The sequence below is a fragment of the Anser brachyrhynchus genome (assembly GCF_964034855.1).
Source record: "Anser brachyrhynchus genome assembly, chromosome: 1".
Classification (NCBI taxonomy): domain Eukaryota; kingdom Metazoa; phylum Chordata; class Aves; order Anseriformes; family Anatidae; genus Anser; species Anser brachyrhynchus.
The window spans coordinates 59103355-59130503 of NC_137694.1; the positions used below are offsets into that span (position 1 = coordinate 59103355).

Consider the following 27149-nt stretch of genomic DNA (forward strand, 5'->3'; position numbering starts at 1 on the left):
TATTCAGGAAGGAAAGGAAGGGGAACTTACTCATAGTTTATCCTTCAGCCTCCTGAAGTTGCTCTTCCAAATTGTCTAAACAAGAAATAAAAACAGCCTTAATAATGACGTTGGTGTAGGTCCTGCAGTTACGGCTGTATGTAAACGGTCTTAGTTTCTCAGTATCCTTTTGATACTCCAAAGATAAGTAATAAAAATATATTAATGGAGTTAACAAAAATTACATGTATTGATTCTGGAATTCCTTGTGAAGCATGGTCCCAAAATGAACCTGAATGTTCGAAGAACGTACGCTTCAAATAAAAACTGTGAGTCAATGAGACTAATTAGGGGCAGCATTCTCAATAGCATCATATTGCTAAAGGTTAGCTGGCATATTAGTGTGAATCAGTTTGATAATTTCCATCTTCATTTATCTATATTTAGAAATTGCTAATGGATTTTTATTTAAACTACAAGGTTGGTATAACTATTTTTTTTGGCTCTCCTCTGTTCCCAGAGTTAGTTCCTTCAATTATGAGTAACATGCTGAACCCGGATGCTATTTTTTCAAACAACGAAATGAGCCTGTCAGACATTGAAATCTATGGCTTTGATTACGACTACACATTGGTCTTTTATTCTAAACATCTGCACACGCTGATCTTCAATGCTGCTCGAGATCTTCTTATTAATGAGCATCGGGTAAGTGAAAGTATTGGAACTACAGTAAATTTATGAATAAAGAGTATAATGGGTCACTCCTAGCTGAGGGAGACATAACTCATCTTGTCATGCCTCAGTCCTAGCTTGGCTCCTTTGTAACACATTTTGAACAACAGCTACAGATGAACCCCAGAAGTCCTGGTTTATTCTCAGCTACAGTTTTGAGCAGAGGAGAAGCTGGCAACAGTTAGGGAACAGGGTTTATATGTTTATTTATTTATTTAACATAGTGGTGGCAATAGGGTTCTGGTTTTGTTTTTTACCTGATTTTCAATTCTAGTAGTCACCCTAATGATATAAGAAGCTTGAAAGCTGTTTTTACTGTTTTATGCATTGATGTAAGTTCACTGATTAATTTTCATGTGGAATATTTTAGCCCGACTCTCACGAAGTCTGTGATTGTGCTGTGTGTCTGCAAGGCACTCTGTATGATTCCAGCCGTTCAGCTGAGTTACCTAAAGGGGCAGAGCGTGCAGTGACACCGTAATCAGAGGCTGGATCCAAGAGAGATTGAAATAAGTGTTTAGCGCAGCAGTCCCCTAAGAGGGAGCACTGATCTGCTGTCTGGCCGAGCAGCGTGTTTGTATTGGTGACCAGTCAACATCCAGGCAGCTTGGAGCTGGTTTGGGGATGGCCGAAGGTACTGCGTGTCAGGAAGCAAGGAGGGAGATAGATGATTTTAAAGGTTGTGGGGAAAACGGAAGGTTTGCAGGGAAAAAGACTGAAGAAAGCGTGGACTGTAGAAAGTAAAGGTAATTGCAGTATAGGAAGTGCATGAAAATAAAAGACATTAAAACATGGACTAGTTTAATTAATAAAACTGTTTGTATATTTTATGTAACCTAAATGTGAATGTGTGGTGTTATTCTCCTTTCATGTTTTAATCCAAAGGTTAGGAGCTATATATAAACATCTATAAATATATCTGGAAGAACAAACAAAGCTTCATGGGCACTACAAGCATACACAACTTGATCCCCCTAAAATTTTGGCACGTCTTGGTAGCAATTTCTGTAGAATGCATAAATGCATTTTATAAAAGCTACTTGGTTCTCGCAGGAACCTTTCCAGTAGCAGTAGGAAGAGAATAATTTAAACATGGCTCAGTCTTTACTATTTGAATGAATGCAGATAGTAAGACCTTTACAGTTCTTGTTTCAATAAGAATCTGTTGAGCTGTAGTGAATGAAGCTACAATTGCTTTCTGAGACAGCTTGCTGAAGTATATCGTCTCTTGAAGTTTGAGGGGCAACAGTTTTTCTTAATACCAACTTCTGGAGCTGGTTAGTGGTTTTCGTGACATTAATGTTAGCAAAAACCTTCTGGATAGCAGTGTCCACTATGACAGTTACAGTCAGCCTGAAAGATGACCAATTTTGGCCATGGCAGTTTAACGTAATTCATCAGAAATTACAAAATACCTTGTGGGAAGCAAGGAATTTTTGAAGTGCGTCCAAGAGAAGAAACATCAATTTAATGCTAATCTCAGAGGTGGCAGCAGGTGTTGAATGTAAACTCTTGGTCTTGGATTTGTGTCTTTCCTAACATATGGGCCTTGTGCCACCTTCTCTGGCTTGCTGTTTCAGTATATATCGCCCTACCAAGAGTGGTGTTGGGGGCCAAGCAAACAGTGCAATTTTAATCATTATTTTGTTTGGCTTGGAAGGAAGCTTTGATTTGTGTGCCAGGATAGGCTCAATCTTCTTCTCATATGTACTGGCATGCGTGCAAAATGACAGCTTGCCATGAGAATAAATTAAAATAGGAAAGTCAAGTGTGCAGGAATTTGAAAAAGTCAAAAATAATTTTTCCTGTTCATACCTGGTTTGGCCACCTTGAGCATGTGCAGTACATTGCAGACTTGAATTGAACACGTTCTGGACCCTCCCCTGATATTTTCCCATGTTCCCTGGCCAAATCTACACATCCTCCCAAACTGTCTTTAGGCTTGCAGTGCTGTTCTTTGTTCAAGTCCTCACCCAGCGTTCTTTGGAACCAATAGTAGGGATGGCAGTTGAGAAGTTGATAGAAGGTCTGTTTTCTTTAAATACGGATGCCTGTGCTTGGTACAAGCATGATCTGCAGCAATTGCAGAGCAAGTCCTTTTCAGCATAGATGCAAACTTTGTGGAAAATGTAGGATTTCTTTATTTTACAAGTAGCTAGAGCCTCTACTGTGAGGCTGCCTAATATACCTATCCTCTGTCCCCCAGGCTTGTAAGAAAGCCATGTACCTATGGAGACTTGTAGGAAAGGTGGAGGATATGCCTAGAGATGTATCAAGTTCTAAGAACAATGCAGATGGTTAATCAAAGAAGTGGACTAGATGATCTTTCAAGCTCCCTTCCAATCCCTAATAATCTGTGTTTCCAAGTCTCTGAGAAGGGCGGCTTTCCCAGAGGAATTCCTCCTTCCCAGACCGTCCGTTGCTCTTACAGTTCCTTGCCTTTGCCCTTGGTGGTGCTATCTTCAGGAAGCCTCTGGTTCTTAGGTACCCTTAGGCTGCACTTGCAGGAGGCCAGCAGCGGCTGCGTTGCCAGGCCCGGTTCCCCAGCTGGCAGGCATTCTCCGCTGCCAGGCTTTTAGGAGACTTTTGCTGTCAGCCTTTTCCCCAGTTGGGCCAGGTCACCTCTGTGGCTGCTCCCATCCCCAGCAGTTTCGCATTCCCATGATGACTTCTCATCCCCCAAATGACTTCTCATCCCCAAGTCTCCCTTGGGGACCGGCCACCCGCAGCCGTTCCCCATTAAGAGCAGACATCCCCAAAACAATTTGTGGCGCAGGCAGCGGACAGCAGGAGAGGGCTGCATTCAACCCCCCACCACTGACCGATGCAGGAATAAGTGCAGGCAGAGGCTTTGCAGGGTGGAAAAGGCAATTTAATACTGGGGTAATTGTGGCTGCCACCCCCAACCCGTCCCCAGGTGAGGCCCTGCTCAGTCTCGGGGCCTGGCCTGCCGGCCCGCGTGGTCGCCGGACCCCGGTTCCTCCAGCTGGACCCTTCGCAGCCAGAGTATGTCCCCGAGGTTGTCATCCTCCGGGGACCGTGGCAGTCCGCGCCCCGAGTGCCCCGAGTGCCATGAAAAGCTTCGGGCAAGTTGTCGTGCCATGGGGGGGCTGCGCTCCCTGCGCCTGGGCGAGACGCTGCGGGACCGATAGCTGGAGGGGCTCCTCCGCCGTTGCTGCCGCCGCCCCGGCCCCACATTGCGCTCCAACCTTCTGCGGGGCCGGCGGGACGAGGCGTCGCGCTGGGCGGGCGGCACCAAGCGCACGATGGCTATGATGAGCCCGCGGCACATTGGGCAGCTGACCCTTTCGGCGGCCCAGACACGGATGCACTCCAGGCAGAAGGAGTGCCTGCAGGGGTTGATGCAAGCTGGGTTGGACATCCGGCCCAGGCAGATGGGGCACGTCTCGTCCCCGGGGGCCTCCTCCGGCTGCTCCTGCTGTGGCCGGTTCATGGTGCCTGCAGCCGCCCCGGCGTGGAGATGGTCGTCCCCCGTGGGAGGCTGCCCTGGTGCCAGGCGCTTATCAGCAGCCTGCGGGCCTCAGCACCTCCCTTGCTGGTCGCCGGCAGGACCTCGATGCCTTCTCTCGTGTCGCTGGCTGGAGCTCGACGCGTCGCGTGCCACCAGCAGGACTACTACAGATAGAACCAGGAAGAAAATATTCTATCAGCCAATATACATTAGCTTGCTAGGTTCAACCAAGTTGTCTATAGCACTGTAGCAGTAAATATTCTTCGTATGGATTCCAAACATTGCTATTAGGGTGGCAAATATGCTGATGATAGGTTATGCTTCACGAGAGTACACTTAGGACAGGTGAGGTACATATATGTATAAGTATTTGATAACATTACCGAAGGACTTTGATGGATCGTGTGCAACAAAAAGGGCTTCGCGTGTGCTTCCTGCAACACCTCCGCCTCTCGCCTTCCAGCAATGGGACCTCGAGCACTCGAGTACCAAGAGCCGGACTGGCCGCAGGCGCGACGCTCAGGGCACTTATAGCCCAGCCACCTTTTGTGATGCCGTAGGGTGACAGTGACTCTGTGGTGGCATCACAAGGGTCTCGGGGTGCCCCTGATGGCAGCACTGACAGAGGTCACCTGTTGTGAGAAACTGCTGACGTGAGATGGCTGCTCCACGCTGACAGGAGCAATGTCTGCCAGGCTGGGGTCCAGGCCAGGAGGTCGGCCTGCGGCCTGGGAACTGCCCCTGGGAGCCAGGGATGTCCTGGAATTATCCCCCACATAGCCAGCGCTGTTAATAAAGAATACCTGCTTTCTAATTCTCCAAAACGAGTCTTGGAAAGTTGCTTTGCTTTTTGCATTCCCCCATTGATAAGGACACAACAAGAAACTGAGGAACAACTTCTCACCTGGGGAGGTGGAAATTGGCCAGAGACAGTGGGAACGTGCAGGAGAAATCTGGGGTTGTTTAGAGAAGATCAGGACTCGTGCTGTGGAGGGGCTGCGCTCCCTGCGCCTGGGCCAGGCTGCGGGACCGGTGGCTGGAGGGGCTCCTCTGCCGCTGCACAACAGCCCCAAGCTGCGCTACAGGCTGGGAGCTGAGTGGCTGGAAAGCTGCCTGGCAGAGAAGGACCTGGGAGTAGTGGTTGATAGTCGGCTGAACATGAGCCAGCAGCGTGCTCAGGTGGCCGAGAAGGCCAACAGCATCCTGGCTTGGGTCAGACCCAGTGTGGCCAGCAGGGCTAGGGAAGTGACTGTCCCCCTGTACTCGGCTCTGGTGAGGCCACACCTCGAGTGCTGTGTTCAGGTTTGGGCCCCTCACTACAAGAAGGACATCGAGGCCCTGGAGCATGTCTAAAGCTGGTGAGGGGTCTGGAGAACAAGTCTTACGAGGAGCGGCTGAGGGAGTTGGGATAGTTTAGCCTGGAGAAGAGGAGGCTCAGGGGTGACCTTATTGCTCTCTATAGGTACATTAAAGGAGGCTGCTGCGATGTGGGGATTTGTCTATTCTCCTACTTGTCCGGTGACAGGACAAGGGGTAATGGGCTAAAGTTGAGCCAGGGGAGGTTTAGGTTGGATATTAGGAAAAACTTCTTTACTGAAAGGTTTGTTAGGCATTGGAATGGACTGCCCAGGGTAGTGGTTGAGTCACCATCCTTGAGCTTAGCGATATGGTTTAGTGGAGGACTTGTTAGTGTTAGGTCAGAAGTTGGACTAGGTGATCGTGCAGATCTCTTCCAAGCTAAATGACTCTGCGATTCTTTGTTTTTACTTCATAGCTATAAGCATAAAGCAGGATCCTTAATCATTTATCTTTTATCCTTATCTTTTAAATCAAACAAAAAGCCCAGTACCCTTCCTGCTCCTCCCAACAACAAAACCTTCCGAAATACCCAAACCACACAAGCAAAGAAAAAGAAAACCGTATAAACTCTTTTGCATCAAAAATAAGTGCATGTATAAGTGCCCCTCCTGGCTACTGATGATAATTGTTTTTCTGTTTGTGCTATAGAGAAGGAAGAGAGAAGGAAACTGTGTTGTTCTCCAAAACAGATGAATACTGCTTATTTTTATCAGTACATGATTTTCTGGGATGGCAAGGATGTATCTACAGTTCGGCAACCCCCAGGAAGTAATATACTTGGGTCACTGTAATGCTCCTCTGAAGTGACTCACCAGAGTGACTCACCTGGATGGGGCTTAATGCCATGCTCGCTTTCAGGATCTGATCTTTGCGATGTATCTTGGGAAGTACTATCTCCGCAAATGAAAGTCTGATCTTACGTGTAGATGTGTTGTTCAGGTATATTTGTTTTAGGATGTAACATGATGAATACATGAAGAAAATGATTTTAAGTCTCAGTTGGATTTTACTTTCATAATAAACTGCTGGCTGGATGCAAAGTGTCTACATGTTAGGCATTTCCCCTTGATCGGCAGCCATGTGTCTGGCAGTACCACACATGCTATGTGAAATTCTTGGAGTTTGCAATCACCAACTTTGCCTTTTTGAAGGCAAAGTTGGTGATTCAACTTAGTTTCAACTTTCAACTTACCAGCCATTCTGATTGCATTCCTAAAGGCCAGCCAGGGTGAGATGTGCCAGTCTCCCTTCTTGTCTTTGGAAACTGTGGCAAACATGGCCTGTTCCTCTCATACTAGTCCCCAGCTTTGAACTGCAGTCTGTGGGAGTCTTGTTCTTCTCAACCCTTGTTAGGAGAGCCTGGCTTCTCCAGGCAATGTCAGCTTTTGTGAATGCTCTTCTTCCTTACTCCCCATCTTTGTGCTTGCAATAGTCTGTGGGCCTGCATTTCAAATTAAGGGTCTAAGATAGGAGTATCATCCACACTGAGGGAGTCAAAACAGACAACTGTGCTTCTTTTCATTCTGGAGAATGCCAGAAAGGTGTCTTCCCACACATACACACCCTCCCTCCTTCTATTAATATTGATGATAATTGGTTGGTCTTTCTTCTGGTAGAAGTGAGCAGGAAACTCCAGGTATCTCTGTAAATCAGGCCATGTACTTGGGTTTCTAGCTAAAAGGTTGAGTTGGAAAGCTTTGTATAAGTCAGTTTCATGGGAAGACTTCACAGTACAAGGGAATTCAGCTATTAAATTCTTAATTTAGTTTGTTTTCAGCAGTGCATATATTAAAATAACTTGATGAACAGAAGGCTAATGTTCAAAGGTGATCAAAACAGAGTACCTTAATGTTCAGCTTTAGGTACTGTGCTTGACTTGGGTTGGAAACACTGTCCCTGGATCTTTGAGAAATGTTTGACTTGCTTTGCACTTTATGTATGTTTCTGCAAATCTGACCAACCTATCAACAAGTATTTTCTAATGACGGGGAAGAATGAGAAGCACAGAAAACATAGGCTATTCAAATTCCACAGAAACAATTTTTAGATTTTGTTTTTAAATTAAGAGTTTTAAACCAACCTGTTATCCTCTTTTCTTAGTATCCTGCAGAAATAAGAAAATATGATTATGATCCGAATTTTGCAATAAGAGGACTTCATTACGATGTACATCGGGTATGTATATGTATCTTTTTTTTGAGTTATATTGCACTGAAAACCTAGCCAAAGAAAATAAATGAGCCTTTTAATTTTCCCAGTCTCTCACTCTGATATGTTAGGATTTTGTTTCATGTTCTTCTTTCATTGTGAGCTTGGGTATTTTTTTTAATAGCTGTCATGTATGAAGTATTTTGAGTATTTCGTTATGTGGGGAGTGGGGAGAAAAGACAATTGAGAGTGCAACAGAATAAACCTCAAGCAGTCTGCTTTTAGAAGAAGATACTTCTTCATGACTAAGTTCAGGTCATTGGGTGTTTCCTTGGTGATTTTGCAAGTCCTACGTAAAAGCGATTGATAAAGTATTTTGGAAGCTGTAAGGGCAGTTGAAGTGAAGGTGCTCAGTCATTCTGGAACCAGAAAGGTTATACATAAAATTGCTTTCTTTTTTTTATAGTTTCGTGTCAAATAGTTTATCTTATTTTTAATTTTTATTTTTCCCCTGTAAGGCGTTATTAATGAAGATTGATGCTTTTCATTATATTCAACTAGGAACAGTTTACAGGTACGTAAACTTATTCCCTATAATAATAATAAAGTATACTCTTGTTTATAAATCTTCTACTTGCATTTATTTGTGTATATCTTGGTTCATATCAGGAACAGTTCTCTGAAAAGCACGGGCATGACTGAATATTGCAGTCTTGCTGGAAGGGGCGTTTCTTTGCTCCTCTGTGTGTATGTACAGACGTGCACACACATTTACTGACTGGTACAGTACAGCTGATTTCCCCAGTCCAGAGCTGGGTAAGTTGGCAAGCTGTTTGGTCACATAGTGCTGACTCACTTTGTTTCCGGCTGTTAAATTGTGCTGAAAGACATCTAAAAATACACTGATGACTTCTCCACTGGTGCTTTCTATGCAAATAGTTGTCACAGAGTGCCTGTTAGCATGACTTGAATGTGGTTGCAGATACACTTGAGAGGTTTTGCTGTATTTGCAGAGAGCTTTTAAGTTTGGAAACGTCATTCTGCAAGCGCGATGTGGTCATAGCTTTGTGTCCACACAGGGTGACACTTTTTGAATTTACTAAATTAATGTAAAATTGGTAGACTCTGTGCTGTACTTTGTTACATGGTATAGGCTTACTGCAGGTGATCTTAAATATGAGAGTCTTTGGTATGGCTTAGTTTGTGGTAATGAAGCACTATGTGATTGATATGAACACCACACTCAATGCCATACTTTAAAATAAACAAGCCCAAGCACTTTTCTTAATTTCACTTGACAAAAAGTTTTCCTTAGGCGACAAAAGACAATGCAGCCTTGAGGTAATTTACTCTGGGGGTTGGTATGTAAGCATATGCTAGCATGAAATAACGATAGTGTGCTCATTACATCATTGTTTGCAAACTGGGCAGATAGGTACATGATTCAGTCAGAAGGAAGAAATGATGTCATGGTCCAGCATTAGGATGATATTAACAGTGTAGTGGATGTCTGGATCTTCCAAAACATTGTGAGTTCTGTTTGTATCATCATTGGACTTGTAGTGAAACTGTATACCATTTACTTGTGTCTTATACATGCTGATGTAGAATAATTACTGTGTATTTTCAACTGTCAAAAATGGTTGCTGTGTTTTTTTTTGTTGTTTTCTTTTTTTTTCCCCTAAGCAATCATTTATACAGGGTTAGGAAAGAACCCAAGGAACCATATGACTCAATCGAAAAGTCAGTGGTTGTAGATTCATTTAAAGAGGCTGTCACTTCAGAAGATTTTGAAATGGCCATTAAAATAAAATATAAATGCCACTTCCCAGCGAGGGAAAAGCATAACTCTCTATGGTGATATTAAAAAAATAAATAAATAAAAAATTACATTTTTTGAAAATAAGTGTCGGTGAGTCTAAAGCTTCAGCTGCTGTGCTAGCAATTCACTGAGGTGTCAGATTTTCAAGACAGGATGTACTTGAGCATAAGGAAGAAATTAATACATTGTGTGTATAGTATTTATATAAAATATGTTCTATATATAAATTTTTAAGGGGCAGGTAGGGTCAGTACTGAACTTTGGAAAAATGCTAAATTGCCAGATTAAAGGCTAGGTGATGTAATCAAATATATATTTATCTGTAGAGGTATGTAGTAGAAATACTAAGATTGGTATGAATGAGGTACGAATGGAAACAAATGAATCCAAGGACACCAGAAGGAATGTTGATGGAAGGGGCAAAAGGCTGGCATGCGTTGGTGGTACCTGTTTCAGTCGGTCATTAAGATACCCGTATGTTTACCTGCTGTTCTCCCATACGGGGTTGAGGGGAACAAGAAAGAGACTGAAGGCCTTGAGAGAAGACTTCAGGAGGAGAGAAGGTATGACTGAAGCTGTAGAATGACCCAGATGAGAAGACAAGTGGGTGGTGAGTCCATCAGCAGTGTTGCTTTATGATTCAGAGTGGGACAGGATGAAGAGGGAGAAGACAGCTGCTGCTGTCAACTCCTAGTACAGAAGGCACACCCAGAGCCAGCACATGGGCACCAATGAAGAAGACACCAAAGAGATGTTGAGCTGAAGAGCTAGTGCCGCTTGTCTTCCACACCCAAAGCAGTCCTGGACAGACTGCTTGCCCATATACGTTCTCTTAGTTTTGCGTAAAATAAGACTACTTTTCTCTTCCGTACCACCATTGAACTTTGCTGTCAGTTGCTGTGTATCTGTACTTCATAGTTTTAACTTTCTTTGTCCTTTACACATTTGTAGGCCAATCATACAGCTGAAAGTAGCAGGACTTGCCCAAATGTACAGCCTCATTTGCACTGAGAGATTTTAAGCAATTCTGGCACTGTTCTGACGAGGCACGTTTCCAAGAACAGCAGTGGAAGCACTACTTTAGATGAACTGTGATGTTTTTAGTGCCATGCTGTGAGTGGAATAGGATGAACATAGTACTTCTACAGCTGGACTGTGAACTGTGTCATGACTACGGGTCTTATGACAGAACTGATCTGCAGCTTTGCCTACACAGTCTTCTCTCTCTGGATTTCACAGATGTTTATTGTCCTCTCTCTGGATTTGTGTTTAAATAGGTCTAGATCTGTAGCAGTCAGCATTCAAGTACCCTTTGGCATAGCTGTCCACAGACTAGAACATGAGTCAGTCCTTGGTTGTGATGGTATTACTTGGTAGACATTTCACATTTTTCTTGCATTTCTCTCTGTTTCCTGCTGTGGAGTGGATGACACAAATAACTCTTTTCATTTTGTAACAGAGTTATCTGCTCTGTCCTGTCCTGTGCAGTACTAACTTGAAGGCTGCAGTGCTACCAAGTCAATGTAGCATTGAGAAGCGGACTAAAGGAGGTAGTTAAAATGGGCCTCTGCTGCCACAGCAGCTTGGTGGAAGCTCATATATCATGCCATTCCACTGCAAGGCTGATACAAACTGATAGCTGAAAGCACCGGACTTATTCATTTATTTATTTTTAATGTCTTACAACACTTTGGGTGTGATCAAGAAACGGAGGCTCTGAAATCAACTGTCTTGCATGCAGGGCTGCAAAAGCATTTGAGGAGAAAAGGAGCATATGACCTAGCTTTTGTTTGCATTCTTCAGTCTTAAGCAAAACCTCTCTGCCCTTCCCCTCCACTTCTGTGTCCTCTGGTGAGGATTATTGCATGTCTGCAGCGTTCAGGTGCTTCAATACAGGATGCTTCATACTGTCAATATTTAAAAAGAACGAAAACAAAACAAAATAAAAACACTAAAGCCCTTCCTAACTTAGCAGTTGATAAAGAGACTGTGGTGACAGATGATGTCTCTTTTTCTCCCCCATTTGTTCTTGTGCTGCTGTATTTTCATTATTTGTCAACAATCCTTCAAGTAGTGTTAAATTTTGGGAAGCTGAACTGTTGATAGAGCTTAAACTCTTATTGAGATAGAGGTTGTGTATGTGTTTGTTTCCCTTCAGTCTTCAAGGGCATGCTGCAGAATAATCTGGTTTAAACTCTATCACATCATCAGTGCTTTACGAAACAAAGGCAGACTGAGGAATTACTTTGTGTTCAGAAACTGGAAGCTCTAGCTGCTTCCAAACCCTTGAGGCAGACTTTCAATGGAGACTAATTAGCTTTTTCTCCTCTTAAGAAAGTGAAAGGGACTTAAATTTGGAATGTGTTCCGCCTGCGTCAGCGTGTTAAAACGTTACTTGTTCTGTAAGGAGAGACGGTGTTTTAACCTAGACCAGTGTGTTCTTATGTCATTATTAGTATTTCAGTAAGCTCCAGATTTAAGTGTTAATCTGTTAGAGTTTCATTCAGTAAGTACTTGAAAATTTCAGCGTGACTTTTGAACTGAAGCTTACGTTGCTTTCCAGAGGCCTCAGCGTTGTCCCAGATGAAGAAGTCATTGCAATGTATGATGGTTCCCATGTCCCCTTGGAACAAATGAGTGACTTTTATGGAAAGGTAAAAATACCAACTGCTATTTAAAAACTAAATAATCTTCTGAAGGGGTGAGGGAGATGGGGTTACGTTTTGTTCTTGTTTCTACTAACAGTTGTTTTCCTCAGTGCCTGACTGACTTATGGTGCTGGACAGGAAGTTTGCCCTCTGAAGTGACAAACACCCTTTCTTTCTCCCGCTTGCTGTAGTTTCTTCTTTCACTGTTCCCTTTCCCAGCCATACAGGCAGAAGTGGCTACATACCTCTTCCTGGTGGTCTAATGGCTTCCCTGATGTAGCAGCATGTAAATGTATGGAGGCTTCTCTTGCATATGAGCTGGTACAGTAAGAGAGTTGGACAAAACATGAAAAATTTTCAGTTTAGGATTTGACTTTATGGAGAAGTTGATCTTACTGGAAAGTTCCTTCCACTTTTCCAAAATATATGCTATCTTTTTAGCCAAAACCAAATTAATTTGAGCTCCTTTACTTCCGGGTGTTCATTCCTTGCTGACAGGAAAGACCTTTCTTTGTGCTGTGGGGCACTTTGTTTTACTACACTTGTTCCTTGTTTTAAGGAACCGACTTTAGGATTACCAACTTAGGTCTCTGGAGCAGCAGCAGCAGTTGGGAATATCAGCCTGGCATTCCCCAGCTCTTGGTGGCCCTGCTTGACCAGGGCCATTGGACCGGTTAGCCTCCAGACGTCCCTTCCAACCTCAGCCATTCTGTGATCTCGACCAGTGTGCTGTCTTGAGGAAAGCTGTCTGGCTGTTTTACTTGAAGTATTTGTTCCTGTATAATGAGGTTCTCTACTTACATGAAAATTAACTATAGTTTCAGCTTTCGCAGAGTGGGCGTCTATTCTTCTGTTCTTGCATTAGTAATTGTAGATTCTTACAGCTTTTTACTATCTCTTTACAAGGAGGCAAATTGTTTTGCAGTCCTAGTTAGTATTCTACTTTATTCAAAAAACCCCACCAGACTTCCTGCCCCCCTCACCCCTTGTCAACAATCAGTGCTTGTTACTTGTAGATTTGTAGACATTTGGTGAAGAGGTCTTTAGGTGTTTTTCCTGACTTAGCTGAGCACTGTCTTTTATGTGTTTATAAATTAAAATATTGCTCTTAAAGCAGTGATTATTCATGATTAATTTTTAAAATAAAGCCAATGCTTTTGTTGGAGTTACTTTATTGAAATTCTGTCAATTCAGCAAGAATCCTAAAGCAATGAGAAGAGTGGTGGCAGAAGCCATATTTCCAACTAGTCTGAAGTGTTTATATTAAATGAACAAAAGTCCTTATCTGAGAAACGTTTGACCTTTTCTTTTTTTTTTCTTCGCACCCATATGTAGAGCTCACAAGGAAACACAATGAAGCAATTCATGGATATATTTTCCTTGCCGGAAATGACACTCCTTTCTTGTGTAAATGAATATTTTCTGAAAAACAACATAGACTATGAGCCTGTTCATCTGTACAAAGACGTCAAGGTATTAACTTTGAAGACTTAGGTAAACCTATACATTTGTGCATCTTATCTGTGAGCACTTTGAAGACTCAACCTCCTGTGTTAGCTCCAGACATCAACTTTAGGTTTTGTATAGAGTAATTATAGCTAAAAACCATTAAAAAAACCCATAAGTAAAATGATGGTAGACCTTGGAAATAAACTGAATATTTTAGCAATTTTTTTTTAAATATAATATTTTATGGCAGTTGTTCTTTCTTCAGGTTTGTGGGGGGATAGGAGTAACGTAAAGAAGCTCTCATATGGCAGTAAAGCTTCTTTGCTTGCTATTGAAGGTCTACTTTTCTTGCTAGCAGGAATTGTTAGAGTCTGTGGGGAATTACATGGAGCTTTCAGTTGTACTGCCTCTGTATTTCTACTAGTATAAGACTGTGTTTTGTCTCTTGCTTTTGGCATATCTCGTTTGCTTGTTTGCTTATGTTCCTACTCCAAAAAAAGTCTAGTAGTAATGACTGGAGTAATTTGACTCTCCCGGTTCCACAGGCTGTATCCTCCAGAGGAGTTAAAGTTGTGTTATGATTACTTAAGAACAGAAGAGGTCACTCTCAAGTTGGTGGTGTTTGTATGAGCTTTCCACCCAAAATCTTTTCATGGCCCATTTTTTTGAGATATATTAAACCTGAGTAGTTAAGTGCATGCGATGGGCCTGAATACTGAACTCACTTACCCATGTAGATCAGATAGGCTTTAAGAAACTTTTGACCTCCTGCTAAGTTTCCCTTGTGCCTGTAGTTACATAGTCAGAAGGCTAGTGTTTTTGGCTTTTGCTGAAAGGTTTCTAAAAACGTCCGTACATTTAACTGCTCAGTGTTACCAACATTTTTGAAGCCCCATAAGTGGCATTTCTAAAAGAATTTGTAGCATTTATGCCCTTAAACCTTGTGTAAGTGCCAGTGTGGCAGTATCGGTATCCTAAACTGAGAGCTGCCAAATGTCCTCAGAGTACCCTTACGGCTCCTTTGCTTAAGGATTTAGCTTCTTTTTTCTGTTTGTATTTTTTTTTTTAATAGCCAGGGCATTTGGGAATGATAGTCTAAAATCTGACTTGTGTCTCCTCTGCCCCCCCCCGCCCAAGGAAAGGAGTGTGTTCTGCTCCAGAGGTCACCTGTGATGACTCGGCTTCTGCAGTGGGATTTCACCCAACTTTACCCTTTTGAGCTCTCTTTCACAGTTGTTACAGCTCCTGGTTTGTACTTTCCTGAAAGTATGAAGTTATTTTCTTGGAGAACAAGTTTACTCCTTGTCTAGTGGCGGTGCGCACATAATGATTACTGCATGGCATTTCTGTAAAGTTGAAAATGTAATTAAGAGAAAGCAGTTGTTATAAAAGCAAATTACTGATACACAGTGAGCATGATTCTTATATTTGAAAAGATCTCTCAGTTCTTCAGTGCTCTGTTGCTTTCCTGACAGGATTCAATCAGGGATGTCCACATCAAAGGAATAATGTATAGAGCAATTGAAGCAGATATTGGTAAGTACTGATGAGATCATCTGTCAAAGCTTTGTGTAATGATCTTTCTGGCTTCCTTATTTAATATCACTAATTCTAAATTTTAAAGCTTGGAAGAGGTGTTTCCACTTGCAAAGGTTGCCTCTGTTAAGTATAACATCTGAACCCTTGGTTGAACACAGAAAAACATTCTGTTGAAAAACTTTAAATTAATACTTTATCTTCACCAATCCTCACAGAGAAATACATCTGCTATGCTGAACAAACTCGTGCAGTGTTAGCAAAGCTGGCTGATCATGGCAAGAAGATGTTTCTTATCACAAACAGTCCCAGCAGTTTTGTGTAAGTGAACAGTTGTTTGTTGTTCAACTATACATATGTAAAGGATGGGGAGGATGAGGTGGTTGAATGTAATTCATTACGTTACACAGATAATGGCATTTCTGTTAGGCTTTGGTGTTAATAACCCTTTGTCCTTTTTAGGGACAAAGGCATGAAGTTCATAGTCGGCAAGGACTGGAGGGATCTCTTTGATGTGGTCATTGTACAGGCTGATAAGCCAAACTTTTTCAATGATAAGCGAAGGTGGGTATTTAGTCAGTAAGGACTGATTCAAGCAGCTTATTCCATATAAGGCTGTAGAGGATGTTAATGAAATATTTTGATTTGGGTGCAACGTAAATTTAAATTGTAATGACCTTAGATAGGATTTAATTAAATACAAAATGCAGAAACACCCAGTTCTGAAGGACAAATATTACCATTTCTTACCCGAGAAAGTTGCAATAGTTAAGACAGGCCTACGGGACTGAGTTAGGGTCATAGAGGTTGTTTTAAATGCCTTTTTAACATCCCTTACTGGAAATCTTTTTCATTACTTGTAGTTTTGTTTAGTCACATGTAATATTTAAAGGGCAGACTGGCTGACAGGCTGTAGTATTCGAACTACTTGTTCAGTTAAGTAAATATATTTGCAATGCATATGTACTACTTTTGCACTTGAAAAATACCTCTTCCTTTATGTGTACTTAAGACTTTGAAAGTGAGATTAAAGTGGGAATTTTTTCCTCTTTGCTTCATTTTCAATTTAATTTCAAAAAAAAACTTTGCTATCCTTCCAGCCCCCAGTCCTGTACTGCCTCCTTCAGTTGTTCAGTTGTACAAAGTGAGGTATTGGGCAAGATTTTAAATATTTTTTATTCCTTTTTGGGATTACTTCTTAATGGCAGACCATTGTCACTGTTTCCTGCCTTCTGTCTGTGGAGGCTGGTTCCCTGCCTTAGTTCTCAACGGTTGTTCTCAAACTCTGTTATAGTTTTTATCAGTATACTGCGTAGATAGATTGCATTTACCTGGCTAAAGCTGAAGTTTTGGAGCTTTACCTTCTCTCTCACAAAGTATTTAGATGCTATAAGGCACATTTTCCTTTAGAAAGATGAATATTTTCACTTTTTTCACTTTTGAAATATTCTGTCAGTTTTTACAGCAGCGTAACAATTGTGTGTAATTCTGTTCTAGACCGTTTCGGAAAGTGAATGAAAGGGGAGTGTTGCTTTGGGACAAAATTCACAAATTGCAGAAAGGCCAGATTTACAAACAGGTACCCTTTAAATAACTTTCTACACTTTCAGTTCAGGTTTAATACCTGTTCCCTACAGTCTTAAATTTCTTTAGCTATCACAAAGGCTTCTGAAAACAAGGTATTTCTTAAGAGTTCTTTTAATAATTTTGGTAGTTCAAATTAATTGCTGGTATTATATGTCTGCAGTTTACTTGCCTCTCAAAGTGGCAAGTGAAAAGTTATAGTATTACTGAAATTACACATGGCACTCGGGATTCATAATATATAAACTGAGAGCAAGATTCTTGATAGAAAAATATATTTAGGTGTGTACTGAATACCTTTTTCCTGCCTGTGATTCTGCAAACTGCATACTGCTACAATGTACGTGTCATTTCTGCAGGGTAACTTATATGAATTTCTGAAGCTTACTGGCTGGAGGGGCTCTAAGGTTCTCTACTTCGGTGATCACATCTACAGCGACTTGGCAGTAAGTAGTTTGCTTTCATGAAACGAGATGCCCCGCTAGCATGGTGCCCCGCTAGACCTTCTCTTCAGAAACAGAGAAGGACTGGTGGGAGATGTGGTGGTCGGAAACTGTCTTGGGCAGAGTGACCACGAAATGGTAGAGTTCTCTATTCTTGGCGAGGCCAGGAAGGGGACCAGTAAAACTGCTGTATTGGACTTCCGGAGGGCTGACTTTGAGCTGCTCAGGATGCTGGTTGGCCAAGTCCCTTGGGAGGCGGTTCTGAAGGGCAGAGGAGTCCAGGAAGGCTGGGCGCTCCTCAAGAAGGAAATCGTGATGGCACAGGAGCGGTCCGTCCCCACGTGCCCAAAGACGAGCCGGCGTGGAAGAAGACCGGCCTGGCTCAACAGAGAGTTGCGGCTTGTGCTTAGCAGAAAAAAGAGGGTTTATAATCTTTGGAAAAAAGGGCGGGCCACTGAGGAGGACTACAAGGATGTAGCGAGGCTGTGCAGGGAGAAAATTAGAAAGGCCAGAGCTCATCTGGAGCTCAATCTGGCTACTGCCGTTAAAGACAACAAAAAATCCTTTTACAAATATATCAACGCGAAACGGAGGACTAAGGAGAATCTCCATCCTTTACTGGATGTTAGGGGAAACCTAGTTACTAAGGATGAGGAAAAGGCTGAGGTGCTTAATGCCGCCTTTGCCTCAGTCTTTAGTGGCAATACCGGTTGTTCTCTGGATACCCAGTGCCTTGAGCTGGTGGAAGGGGATGGGGAGCAGGATGTGGCCTTCGCTATCCATGAGGAAATGGTTGGCGACCTGCTACGGATCTTGGATGTGTGCAAGTCGATGGGGCCGGATGGGATGCACCCGAGGGTACTGAAAGAACTGGCGGAGGAGCTGGCCGAGCCGCTTTCCATCATTTATCGGCAGTCCTGGCTATCGGGGGAGGTCCCAGTTGACTGGCGGCTAGCCAATGTGACGCCCATCTATAAGAAGGGCCGCAGGGCAGACCCGGGGAACGATAGGCCTGTCAGTTTGACCTCAGTGCCAGGAAAGCTCATGGAGCAGATTATCTTGAGGGTCATCACGCGGCACTTGCAGGGCAAGCAGGCGATCAGGCCCAGTCAGCATGGGTTTATGAAAGGTAGGTCCTGCTTGACGAACCTGATCTCCTTCTATGACCAAGTGACGCGCTTGGTGGATGAGGGAAAGGCTGTGGATGTGGTTTACCTTGACCTCAGTAAGGCTTTTGACACCATTCCCCACAACATTCTCCTCAAGAAACTGGCTGCTCGGGGCTTGGACTGGCGTACGCTTCGCTGGGTTAGAAACTGGCTGGATGGCCGGGCCCAGAGAGTTGTGGTGAATGGAGTCAAATCTGGTTGGAGGCCGGTCACTAGTGGTGTCCCCCAGGGCTCGGTACTGGGGCCGGTCCTCTTTAATATCTATCGATGATCTGGATGAGGGGATCGAGTGCACCCTCAGTAAGTTTGCAGATGACACCAAGTTAGGGGCGTGTGTCGATCTGCTCGAGGGCAGGAAGGCTCTGCAGGAGGATCTGGATAGGCTGGACCGATGGGTTGAGGTCAACTGCATGAAGTTCAACAAGGCCAAGTGCCGGGTCCTGCACCTGGGGCGTAACAACCCCAAGCAGAGCTACAGGCTGGGAGATGAGTGGCTGGAAAGCTGCCTGGCCGAGAAGGACCTGGGAGTATTGGTTGATAGTCGGCTGAATATGAGCCAGCAGTGTGCTCAGCTGGCCAAGAAGGCCAACGGCATCCTGGCCTGTATAAGAAGCAGTGTGGCCAGCAGGTCTAGGGAAGTGATTGTGCCCCTGTACTCGGCTCTGGTGAGGCCGCACCTCGAGTACTGTGTTCAGTTTTGGGCCCCTCGCTACAGGAAGGACATGGAGGTGCTCGAGCGAGTCCAGAGAAGGGCGACCAAGCTGGTGAGGGGTCTGGAGAACAAGTCTTACGAGGAGCGGCTGAGGGAGCTGGGGTTGTTCAGCCTGGAGAAGAGGAGGCTCAGGGACGACCTTATGGCTCTCTACAGTTACCTTAAAGGAGGCTGTAGCGAGGTGGGGGTTGGTCTATTCTCCCACGTGCCTGGTGACAGGACGAGGGGGAATGGGCGAAAGTTGCGACAGGGGAGTTTTAGGTTGGATGTTAGGAAGTACTTCTTTACCGAAAGGGTTGTTAGGCATTGGAACGGGCTGCCCAGGGAGGTGGTGGAGTCACCATCCCTGGAGGTCTTTAAAAGACGTTTAGATGTAAAGCTTAGCGATATGGTTTAGTTGAGTACTTAGTGTTAGGTCGGAGGTTGGACTCGATGATCTTGAGGTCTCTTCCAACCTAGAAATCTGTGATACTGTGATACTGTGAGATAAAATACGAGACTTTTTGTTGGATTCCTTCTCTTCTTCCACAATTATTCAGTATAACGCTCTTCCATTTGAGATTTCTGAATAGAGCAAAATTCCAATTGATAGTTGCTTTTCCTGCGTTGAAGACAATTGGTGCCATAAAAGGCTGACCCTGTTTTCCACCTACTTGTAGCATTTAACTTGTTTACACCCTGAGCCCAGGGATGTGAGTTTGCATTCCTGATCCAGATACCGATTGTGCCAGATGTAGCAGAAAGTAAACACGGATATCCAAACGTACAGGATGTAGCTGATTTGGATGACATTTGCTACTAAGTGTAATAAGAGCTGAATGAACTTCTGTTTTGAATGGCAGGAGGCAATCTTTCTGTCACTACTAGTAAACTGACTTTCTTCCTGAGATTTTGCTGGGGTTTGCAGCCCCCCTGTCCATGTGTTTTCATATTACCTTACAAGCAAATGTGCTGTTCACTCTTACTTCAGAATAAGTTACCATCACTTAACTCTTCTGTAATTCCTTGTGTATTAATTCCTTTACAAGACTGATTGTCAGCCATGCTGCTGTATTGTGGTTCAGCAGTGGATGTTAATATTTTTGCCCAACATGCTTTTAAAAAGAAAAGTAAGCCTGGGTGCTATGTAGGGCTGAGGACCAAGTGAAGAAGGAGGAAGCTCTACTCTTTGGCACAATGGAGGAAAGAACACAGATAGCAGCTGCCTCGTCTTATATTTGTCAGGAGAAGCTTGAATAGCTGGAGGTCCTGATAGGGCCTTCTGTCAACTGTGTGTGAATGGGTAGACACCACGAACCCAACACAATTTCCTCCATATGCTTCTGACAGCAGCAAAGATCTCATCTATAATATCTTCCTCTTGGAAGATGTGGGATTTGGAGCTTACTCTAAAATTAAAATCTGTTGCATGTTGGCACAATTAAGTCCCGCTGTTTAATATGTCTGCTTATGCAGAAGAAGCAATTTAAATTAGTACACTTTGGGAGTAAAGAATGGTCAAATTATTCAATTCCTTTAAGTAGTTCTTTTTAAGACTAATACTTGCATTCTTTTTAATACTTTTTGGTAAATAGGATTTGACCCTGAAGCATGGCTGGCGCACTGGTGCAATTATTCCAGAGTTACGATCAGAGATTAAAATCATGAACACAGAGAAGTACATTCAAACCATGACCTGGCTACAGACTCTGACAGGATTACTGGAACACATGCAGGTTTGTTCTGCGTATGTGTAATCGGTTCTGTATAGCTGAAGGGATCCGGCTAAGTTTCTAAATGCTTGATGTTGCAAGTGGTTTCTGTCTCACTGAAGCCCCCAGTTTAACTGCAAATAAATGCTTTAATTATTTGCAATGATTAGTTTTCTCAAAATTTTGGCCCCTTCCTCCACTGGTCATGCTGTGTTGGTTCCCGCTTTCAGTTGGTTAAGGTACGTGAGTGATTGTTGTATAATGATTGCTGAAGCATTCCTCATCTCCTGTTAGCTGATAAGAGTTTATTAATGGAAAGGTTCATTTATGAAGGCATCCTTAATTATCTGTCATCTACACTTTACGTTCCAGGTTCACCGTGATCCTGATTCACAGATGATTTTAGAAGAATGGAAGAAGGAAAGAAAGGAAATGAGGTAAGAAATGGAAGTTGGGCTATTTGCAATATTCTTCATGGTAGCCAAGTGTTCAATGTGATGTATTTCACAGGTTTCTCCAGAATTTCTCTCCATTCTTGATTTATATTCTCTGCTAGCTACTGACTTTCTAGAATATTGCTTTACATAGCAAATTTTACCTGTTTCTTCTTCAGCTCTTCTCCCCTCTGACCTTTGTGCATATGAGCCCCTATTCCCCTTCCTTAGAACAGATAGTTGTTTTCTGCATGAAAGAGTAATGTCAGGTCATAGAATCATAGAATATCCCGAGTTGGAAGGGACCCACTAGGATCATCGAGTCCAACTCCTGGCACCACACAGGTCTACCCAAAAATTCAGACCATGTGACCAAGTGCGCAGTCCAAACCCTTCTTAAACTCCGACAGGCTCAGTGCAGTGACTACTTCCCTGGGGCGCCTGTTCCACTGTGTGACCACCCTCTCGGTGAAGAACCTCTTCCTGATGTCTTGCCTGAACCTCCTGTGCTGCAGCTTGACACCATTCCCTCGGGTCCTATCACTGGTGATTAAGGAGAATAGATCGGTGCCTGCCCCTCCACTCCCCCTCATGAGGAAGCTGCAGACCGCGATGAGGTCTCCCCTCAGCCTCCTCTTTTCCAGGATGAATGGGCCAAGTGATCGCAGCTGCTGCTCATACGTCTTCCCCTCTAGTCCCTTCACCATCTTTGTAGCCCTCCTCTGGACACTCTCCAACAGTTTCATGTCCTTTTTGTACTGTGATGCCCAGAACTGCACACAGTACTCGAGGTGAGGCTGCACCAGCGCAGAGCAGAGCGGGACAATCCCTTCCCTTGATCGACTAGCAATGCCGTGCTTGATGCACCCCAGGGTGCGGTTGGCCCTCCTGGCTGCCAGGGCACACTGCTGGCTCATATTCAGCTTGCTATCAACCAAAACCCCCACCCACATCCCTCTCTGCGGGGCTGCTCTCCAGCGTCTCGTCGCCCGGCCTGTATGTATAGCCAGTGTTGCCCCGTCCCAGGTGCAGGATCCGGCACTTGCTTTTGTTAAACTTCATGCGGTTGGTGATCGCCCAGCTCTCCAATCTGTCCAGATCTCTCTGCAAGGCCTTTCCACCCTCAACAGAGTCAACAACTCCTCCAGGTTTAGTGTCATCAGCAAATTTGCTCAAAACACCTTCTATTCCTACATCCCAAATCATTTATAAAAACATTGAAGAGGACTGGCCCTAAAATGGAACCTTGGGGGACCCCACTAGTGACTATCCGTCAGCCTGATGCAGCCCCATTTACCACAGCCCTGTTTACCACAACCCTTTGAGCCCTGCCCATCAGCCAATTGCTCACCCACTGTATGATGTTTTTGTTTGGCTGTATGCTGGACATTTTGTCCAGTAGGATCCTATGGGAAACTGTGTCAAAAGCTTTGTTGAAATCCAAAAAGATCACATCAGCTGGTTTCCCTTGATAGACTAGATGGGTGATCTTATCATAAAAGGAAATCAAGTTAGTCAAATAGGACCTACCCCTCGTGAACCCATGTTGGCTGGGACCAATGACTGCATTGTCCCCCAGGTGTGCTTCAATAACTTCAAGGATAATCTTCTCCATAATTTTACCAGGCACTGATGTGAGACTGACAGGCCTGTAATTGCCAGGGTCTTCTTTCTTGCCCTTTTTGAAAATTGGTACAACATTTGCCAGCTTCCAGTCTACTAGGACCTCTCCAGATTCCCAAGACCATTGAAAAATAATTGAGAGAGATCCAGCAATGATGTCAGCCAGCTCTCTAAGCACCCTGGGATGAATCCCATCCGGACCCATGGACTTGTATGGATCCAGGTGGAGCAGTAAATCCCGCACACGTTCAGGGTCTGTTGGGAGTTTGTCATTCTCACCATCACGGTCCTCCAGCTCAGGGCACCCAGGGTCCCAAAGCCCATCATCAGCGTTGAAGACGGAGGCAAAGAAGGCGTTAAACGTCTCTGCTTTGCCGATGTCCTTGACTGTGAGGTGACCTTCCCCATCAAGTAGAGGACCTATGTTTTCTTTGGTCTTCCTTCTTCTGTTCACATACTTGAAAAAAAACATACTTGAAAAAAACCTCCCACAGACATGGCCAGCTTCAACTCTAGTTGGGCTTTGGCTGCACGAATTTTCTCCCTACAAACACGAACAGTGTCCCTGTATTCCTTCCTTGTTGCCTGACCCTCCTTCCAGCAGCCATACACTTTCTTTTTCTGCCTAAGCTCCAGAAGATGATCCCTGGTCAGCCAGGCTGGCCTTCTGCCCCACCTGCCTGACTTCCGATATTTTGGAATAGCCTGATCCTGTGCTTTTAGGAGGCAGTGCTTAAAGACTGACCAGCACTGATGGACGCCAATGCCTTCAAAAGCAGTTTCCCAGGGGACCTTGCTAACTAGTTCTCTGAGCAGCCTGAAGTCTCCTTTCCCCATATCCAGGGCTGAAGTTTTGGTGGCAGTTTTCCTTCTGTCACCAAAAATTTTAAAACTCAACCGCTTCATGGTCACTATGACCAAGATGGCTGCTAATTACCACATCTGCCACAAGACCCTCTCTGTACTCCAGTAACAGATCTAGGAGGGCACCTTTCCTAGTTGGCTCCCTTAGCACCTGCACCAAGAAGTTATCATCGAGGTGCTTTAGGAACCTCCTGGACTTGCTCGTGTCAGCCGTGTGGTGATCCCAGTTGACGTTTGGCAAGTTGAAGTCCCCCATAAGGACAAGGGCAGCTGATCTCGAGGTATCTCTTAGTTCCTCAAAGAATAATTCATCGGCGTCATCATCCTGTCCGGGTGGTCTGTAATAGACTCCCACAACGACATCCCCTTTATTTGTTCGTCCCTTAATCCTTACCCAGAGGCTCTCAACTTTGCCATTGCCAACTTCAAGTTTCACCCAGTCCAGCCCCTCCTTCATGTACATTGCCACCCCCCACCTTGCCTACCCTGCCTGTCCCTCCTGAGGAGCCTGTAACCATCTATTGCGACACACCAGACACAGGACTCATCCCACCAGGTTTTGCTTGTGCCGATGATGTCGTAGCTGTGGGACTGGGCCAAGACTTCCAGCTCATCCATTTTATCCCTCATACTGCGTGCGTTTGTGTAGAAGCACTTCAAGTGTGCCTCACTGCACGCAGCACCTTGTGGAGCAGATCAAAGGACTTCACTAGCGCACAGTCCCTCTGATTCTAGTGCACCATCCCTTAGCTTATCACTGGCAGGCCTGGTTTTATCCCTTCCCGCCTTCGACTCTAGTTTAAAGCCCTATCTATCAGCCCTGCTAACTCCTGGGCAAAAATCCTTTCCTGAGAGAGGCGCATCCCATCTGGTGCCAGCAGCCCCGGTGTCGCGTAGACCTTCCCATGATCAACAAACCCAAAGTTCTGCCGGTTGCACCAGTCTCGAAGCCACGTGTTAGTCAGATGAGTCTGCTTGTCAACATTGATCCCCCCTATCAGAAGGACAGACAAACACAACCTGTGCCCCTGATCCTTTAACCAGTCGCCCTGAAGTCCCTTTTGATCGCTCTTGGACTTGTCCTTGCTACTTTGTCATTACCAGCCTGAAAAACTGGTAGCGGGTAGTAGTTTGTGGGCTGTACCAGGTGAGTGGCTTTCCTGGCAATGTCTCTTACCCAAGCCCCAGGGAGGCAGCAAACTGCCCTGTGGGTTGGGTCCGGATGGCATATCGGGCCCTCTGTCCCTTTCAGAAGGGAGTCCCCCATGACGATAACCCTTCTTTCTTGACAGAAGATGTAGCGATGCGAGGGGTAGATTGCCTTGAAATCTAGGCAAATACTAGATCAAATACTCTTCTTTCTTGTCTGGGTTCTCCAGTCCCTCTGCTATGTTCAGCTGTCATCATTGCTATTGATTACACAGCTTAACTTCTGCACGATTTGAAAATGTATTTCTGTATCAAGGGAATACCACTAAGTCAGTTCTTCAGTTCTCTCTCTCTCTTTTTTTTTTTTTTTTAGGTGATTTGTTCAGATTACATACAACGTATTTTGGAATATACAGAAATGGGGCTCTGTGCTACACTGGATTTAGTAGTGGTCTCATCACAAAGATAGGCAATAGGGCTAAAGCTCCTAAAAATGTGCTAGCATGAGAGAGCAATCCCTAAATACAGAGTGTGTGAAGTGCACTTTTGGTGAGGACAGCAACTGAGCTAACAGCAGCCTTCCACAGAAATGTGGAAGTAAATGAAATAGGAGTAATGCTTGGCAGTGACTGACTAATAACAGAGGTTAATTCCAAGATACGTTTAAGTATTTTGTGTACATTAAGCTAAATCTTTTTTTTTTTTTAAAGTCTTTTATCTCTGGGACCAATGGATATCATTAGGATTTCGATAAACACAAAAGTCTTCTCTAAAAATCTCTAGAAGTGAAAGCTTGAGATGTCGTGTTTCTGAAGTAAGGAGCATCTTACCACTGTTTTAGTGGGAGAAGTATAAAGCTCTTCTTTTCACTACTGTGATGACTAGATCTGGGCTACGTATATGCAAGAAGTGGAAAAACTTTATATGGTGCACTTAAGTGTTTTGAAGTGAAATGGTGAGAGAATAACACACAGCACAAATTATAGGAGCTGATTGCTTCAAGTTCTGGAAACTAGCTGATAAAGAGATGTGCGCGAGTATGTTCCATTCATTCTCTTTGTTTTCTTTTTTTGGTGGACAGGGAAATGAACAGGAATTTCTTCAATGCACAGTTTGGAAGCTTATTCAGAACGGATGAGAATCCCACGTACTTCCTAAGACGTCTGTCTAGATTTGCAGATATCTACATGGCATCGCTGAGTTGTCTCTTGAACTATGAGCCTGACTACACATTTTATCCAAGAAGGACTCCTTTGCAGCATGAACTTCCTGGCTGGTCAGATCAGCTGTGCACTGGTACATTCAGAATACCCTTCCTACAAGAGACGGTTCAGATCAAATAGGCACTTGCCTTATTCTCTCTAAAATGGGCAAATACATCCTTTTTTTTGAATATGGATGCATTTTATTTAACTCACTTAAATCTGTTACCTTGATTTAGATGTAATTCATACTTGTTCTCAATAAGCATAGCACCTATTTTCTCCTCTCCTGCTCAGAGATGTGAAACCTCTTCTTACACACAGAGGATATAATGGACTGCCAAAATAGCAGAGGGCTGGGGGAGAGGACAAATCTGAGGGGGAAAGGCTGGTGATGTTCTGGGATGGTTGCTTTTGTTTGTTCATTGGCAACTTTGATCTGTAGCCTTGTGGCTTACAAAGAAATAGCTGTGCTGTCCTTTCTGGCTGTGATCAGAACTCTAGCTAGAGCCTGTCATGGCTTGGCACTGAAAAGCTTAAATCCAGTGTTAGTCATTCAGTGATACGCTGTTACTAACCGGTTTATGGTGAGACTGAGAGGGATATGGCATAAGCAGTAACTTCCTGTTGCCGCAGCTAGAGCATTATCTGCAGCTGAACTAACTGGTGTAATGCTTGGGTGCATTACAATGACTTTACAATGACAATGAGCATTGCAATGACTACAGTACAGGCATGCTCAGGCTGGTGGGCTTCTTTTCTTGCCTGTACATCATTTTCTGTTCTTGTTCTGTCTGTGCTTGGCTGTAGGTGGACCTGTACCTAAACCTGACAGTGACAGGAAGCTTGGAGTGCTTCAGCTTCCTTGTGCTGACTTTGACACCTTTCTTTTTAAGTTTCCAAACTGTTTAAATACCCGCTCTCTGATAATAAAGCCATTGCAACAGGTCTCACAGTGTGCATTTCAAAGTGGAGGCAGAATTCCATCAGGCTTTAGATTGATCCTAAATGCTGCTTTTAAAACTTACAAGTGTCTTACAGTGTGGCACGCAGTGCAGTTTTGAAGTTCCCTTGGAGATGAGGTACTTGATGTAGCCTTCAGTAATGGAATTCTGCATTCAAAAGTAAACACG

General features: G+C 44.0%; 1 protein-coding gene and 1 long non-coding RNA gene across 6 annotated transcripts in view; one reads left to right on the forward strand and one right to left on the reverse strand.

Moving 5' to 3' along the window:
- Positions 1–26965, forward strand: part of NT5DC3 (5'-nucleotidase domain containing 3) — a 42918-nt gene extending 15953 nt beyond the window's left edge. For all 5 annotated transcript variants that reach the window (XM_080558596.1, XM_080558597.1, XM_080558598.1 and 2 more), the window contains 13 exons: positions 500–684; positions 7643–7717; positions 8209–8264; positions 12076–12166; positions 13496–13633; positions 15085–15145; positions 15364–15466; positions 15608–15709; positions 16643–16724; positions 17089–17175; positions 20628–20768; positions 21117–21181; positions 25896–26965. In XM_080558596.1, the coding sequence (XP_080414722.1) occupies positions 517–684; positions 7643–7717; positions 8209–8264; positions 12076–12166; positions 13496–13633; positions 15085–15145; positions 15364–15466; positions 15608–15709; positions 16643–16724; positions 17089–17175; positions 20628–20768; positions 21117–21181; positions 25896–26157 (1431 nt within the window). In that variant the 5' untranslated portion in view covers positions 500–516 and the 3' untranslated portion in view covers positions 26158–26965. The remainder of the gene's footprint in view (positions 1–499; positions 685–7642; positions 7718–8208; positions 8265–12075; positions 12167–13495; positions 13634–15084; positions 15146–15363; positions 15467–15607; positions 15710–16642; positions 16725–17088; positions 17176–20627; positions 20769–21116; positions 21182–25895) is intronic.
- On the reverse strand, positions 3562–7635 carry LOC308179319. Its single transcript, XR_013940334.1, has 2 exons — positions 5088–7635; positions 3562–4347 (listed from the first exon to the last, which is right to left on the reverse strand). It is a non-coding gene; the product is annotated as an uncharacterized lncRNA (long non-coding RNA).
- Positions 26966–27149: the final 184 nt, after the last annotated feature.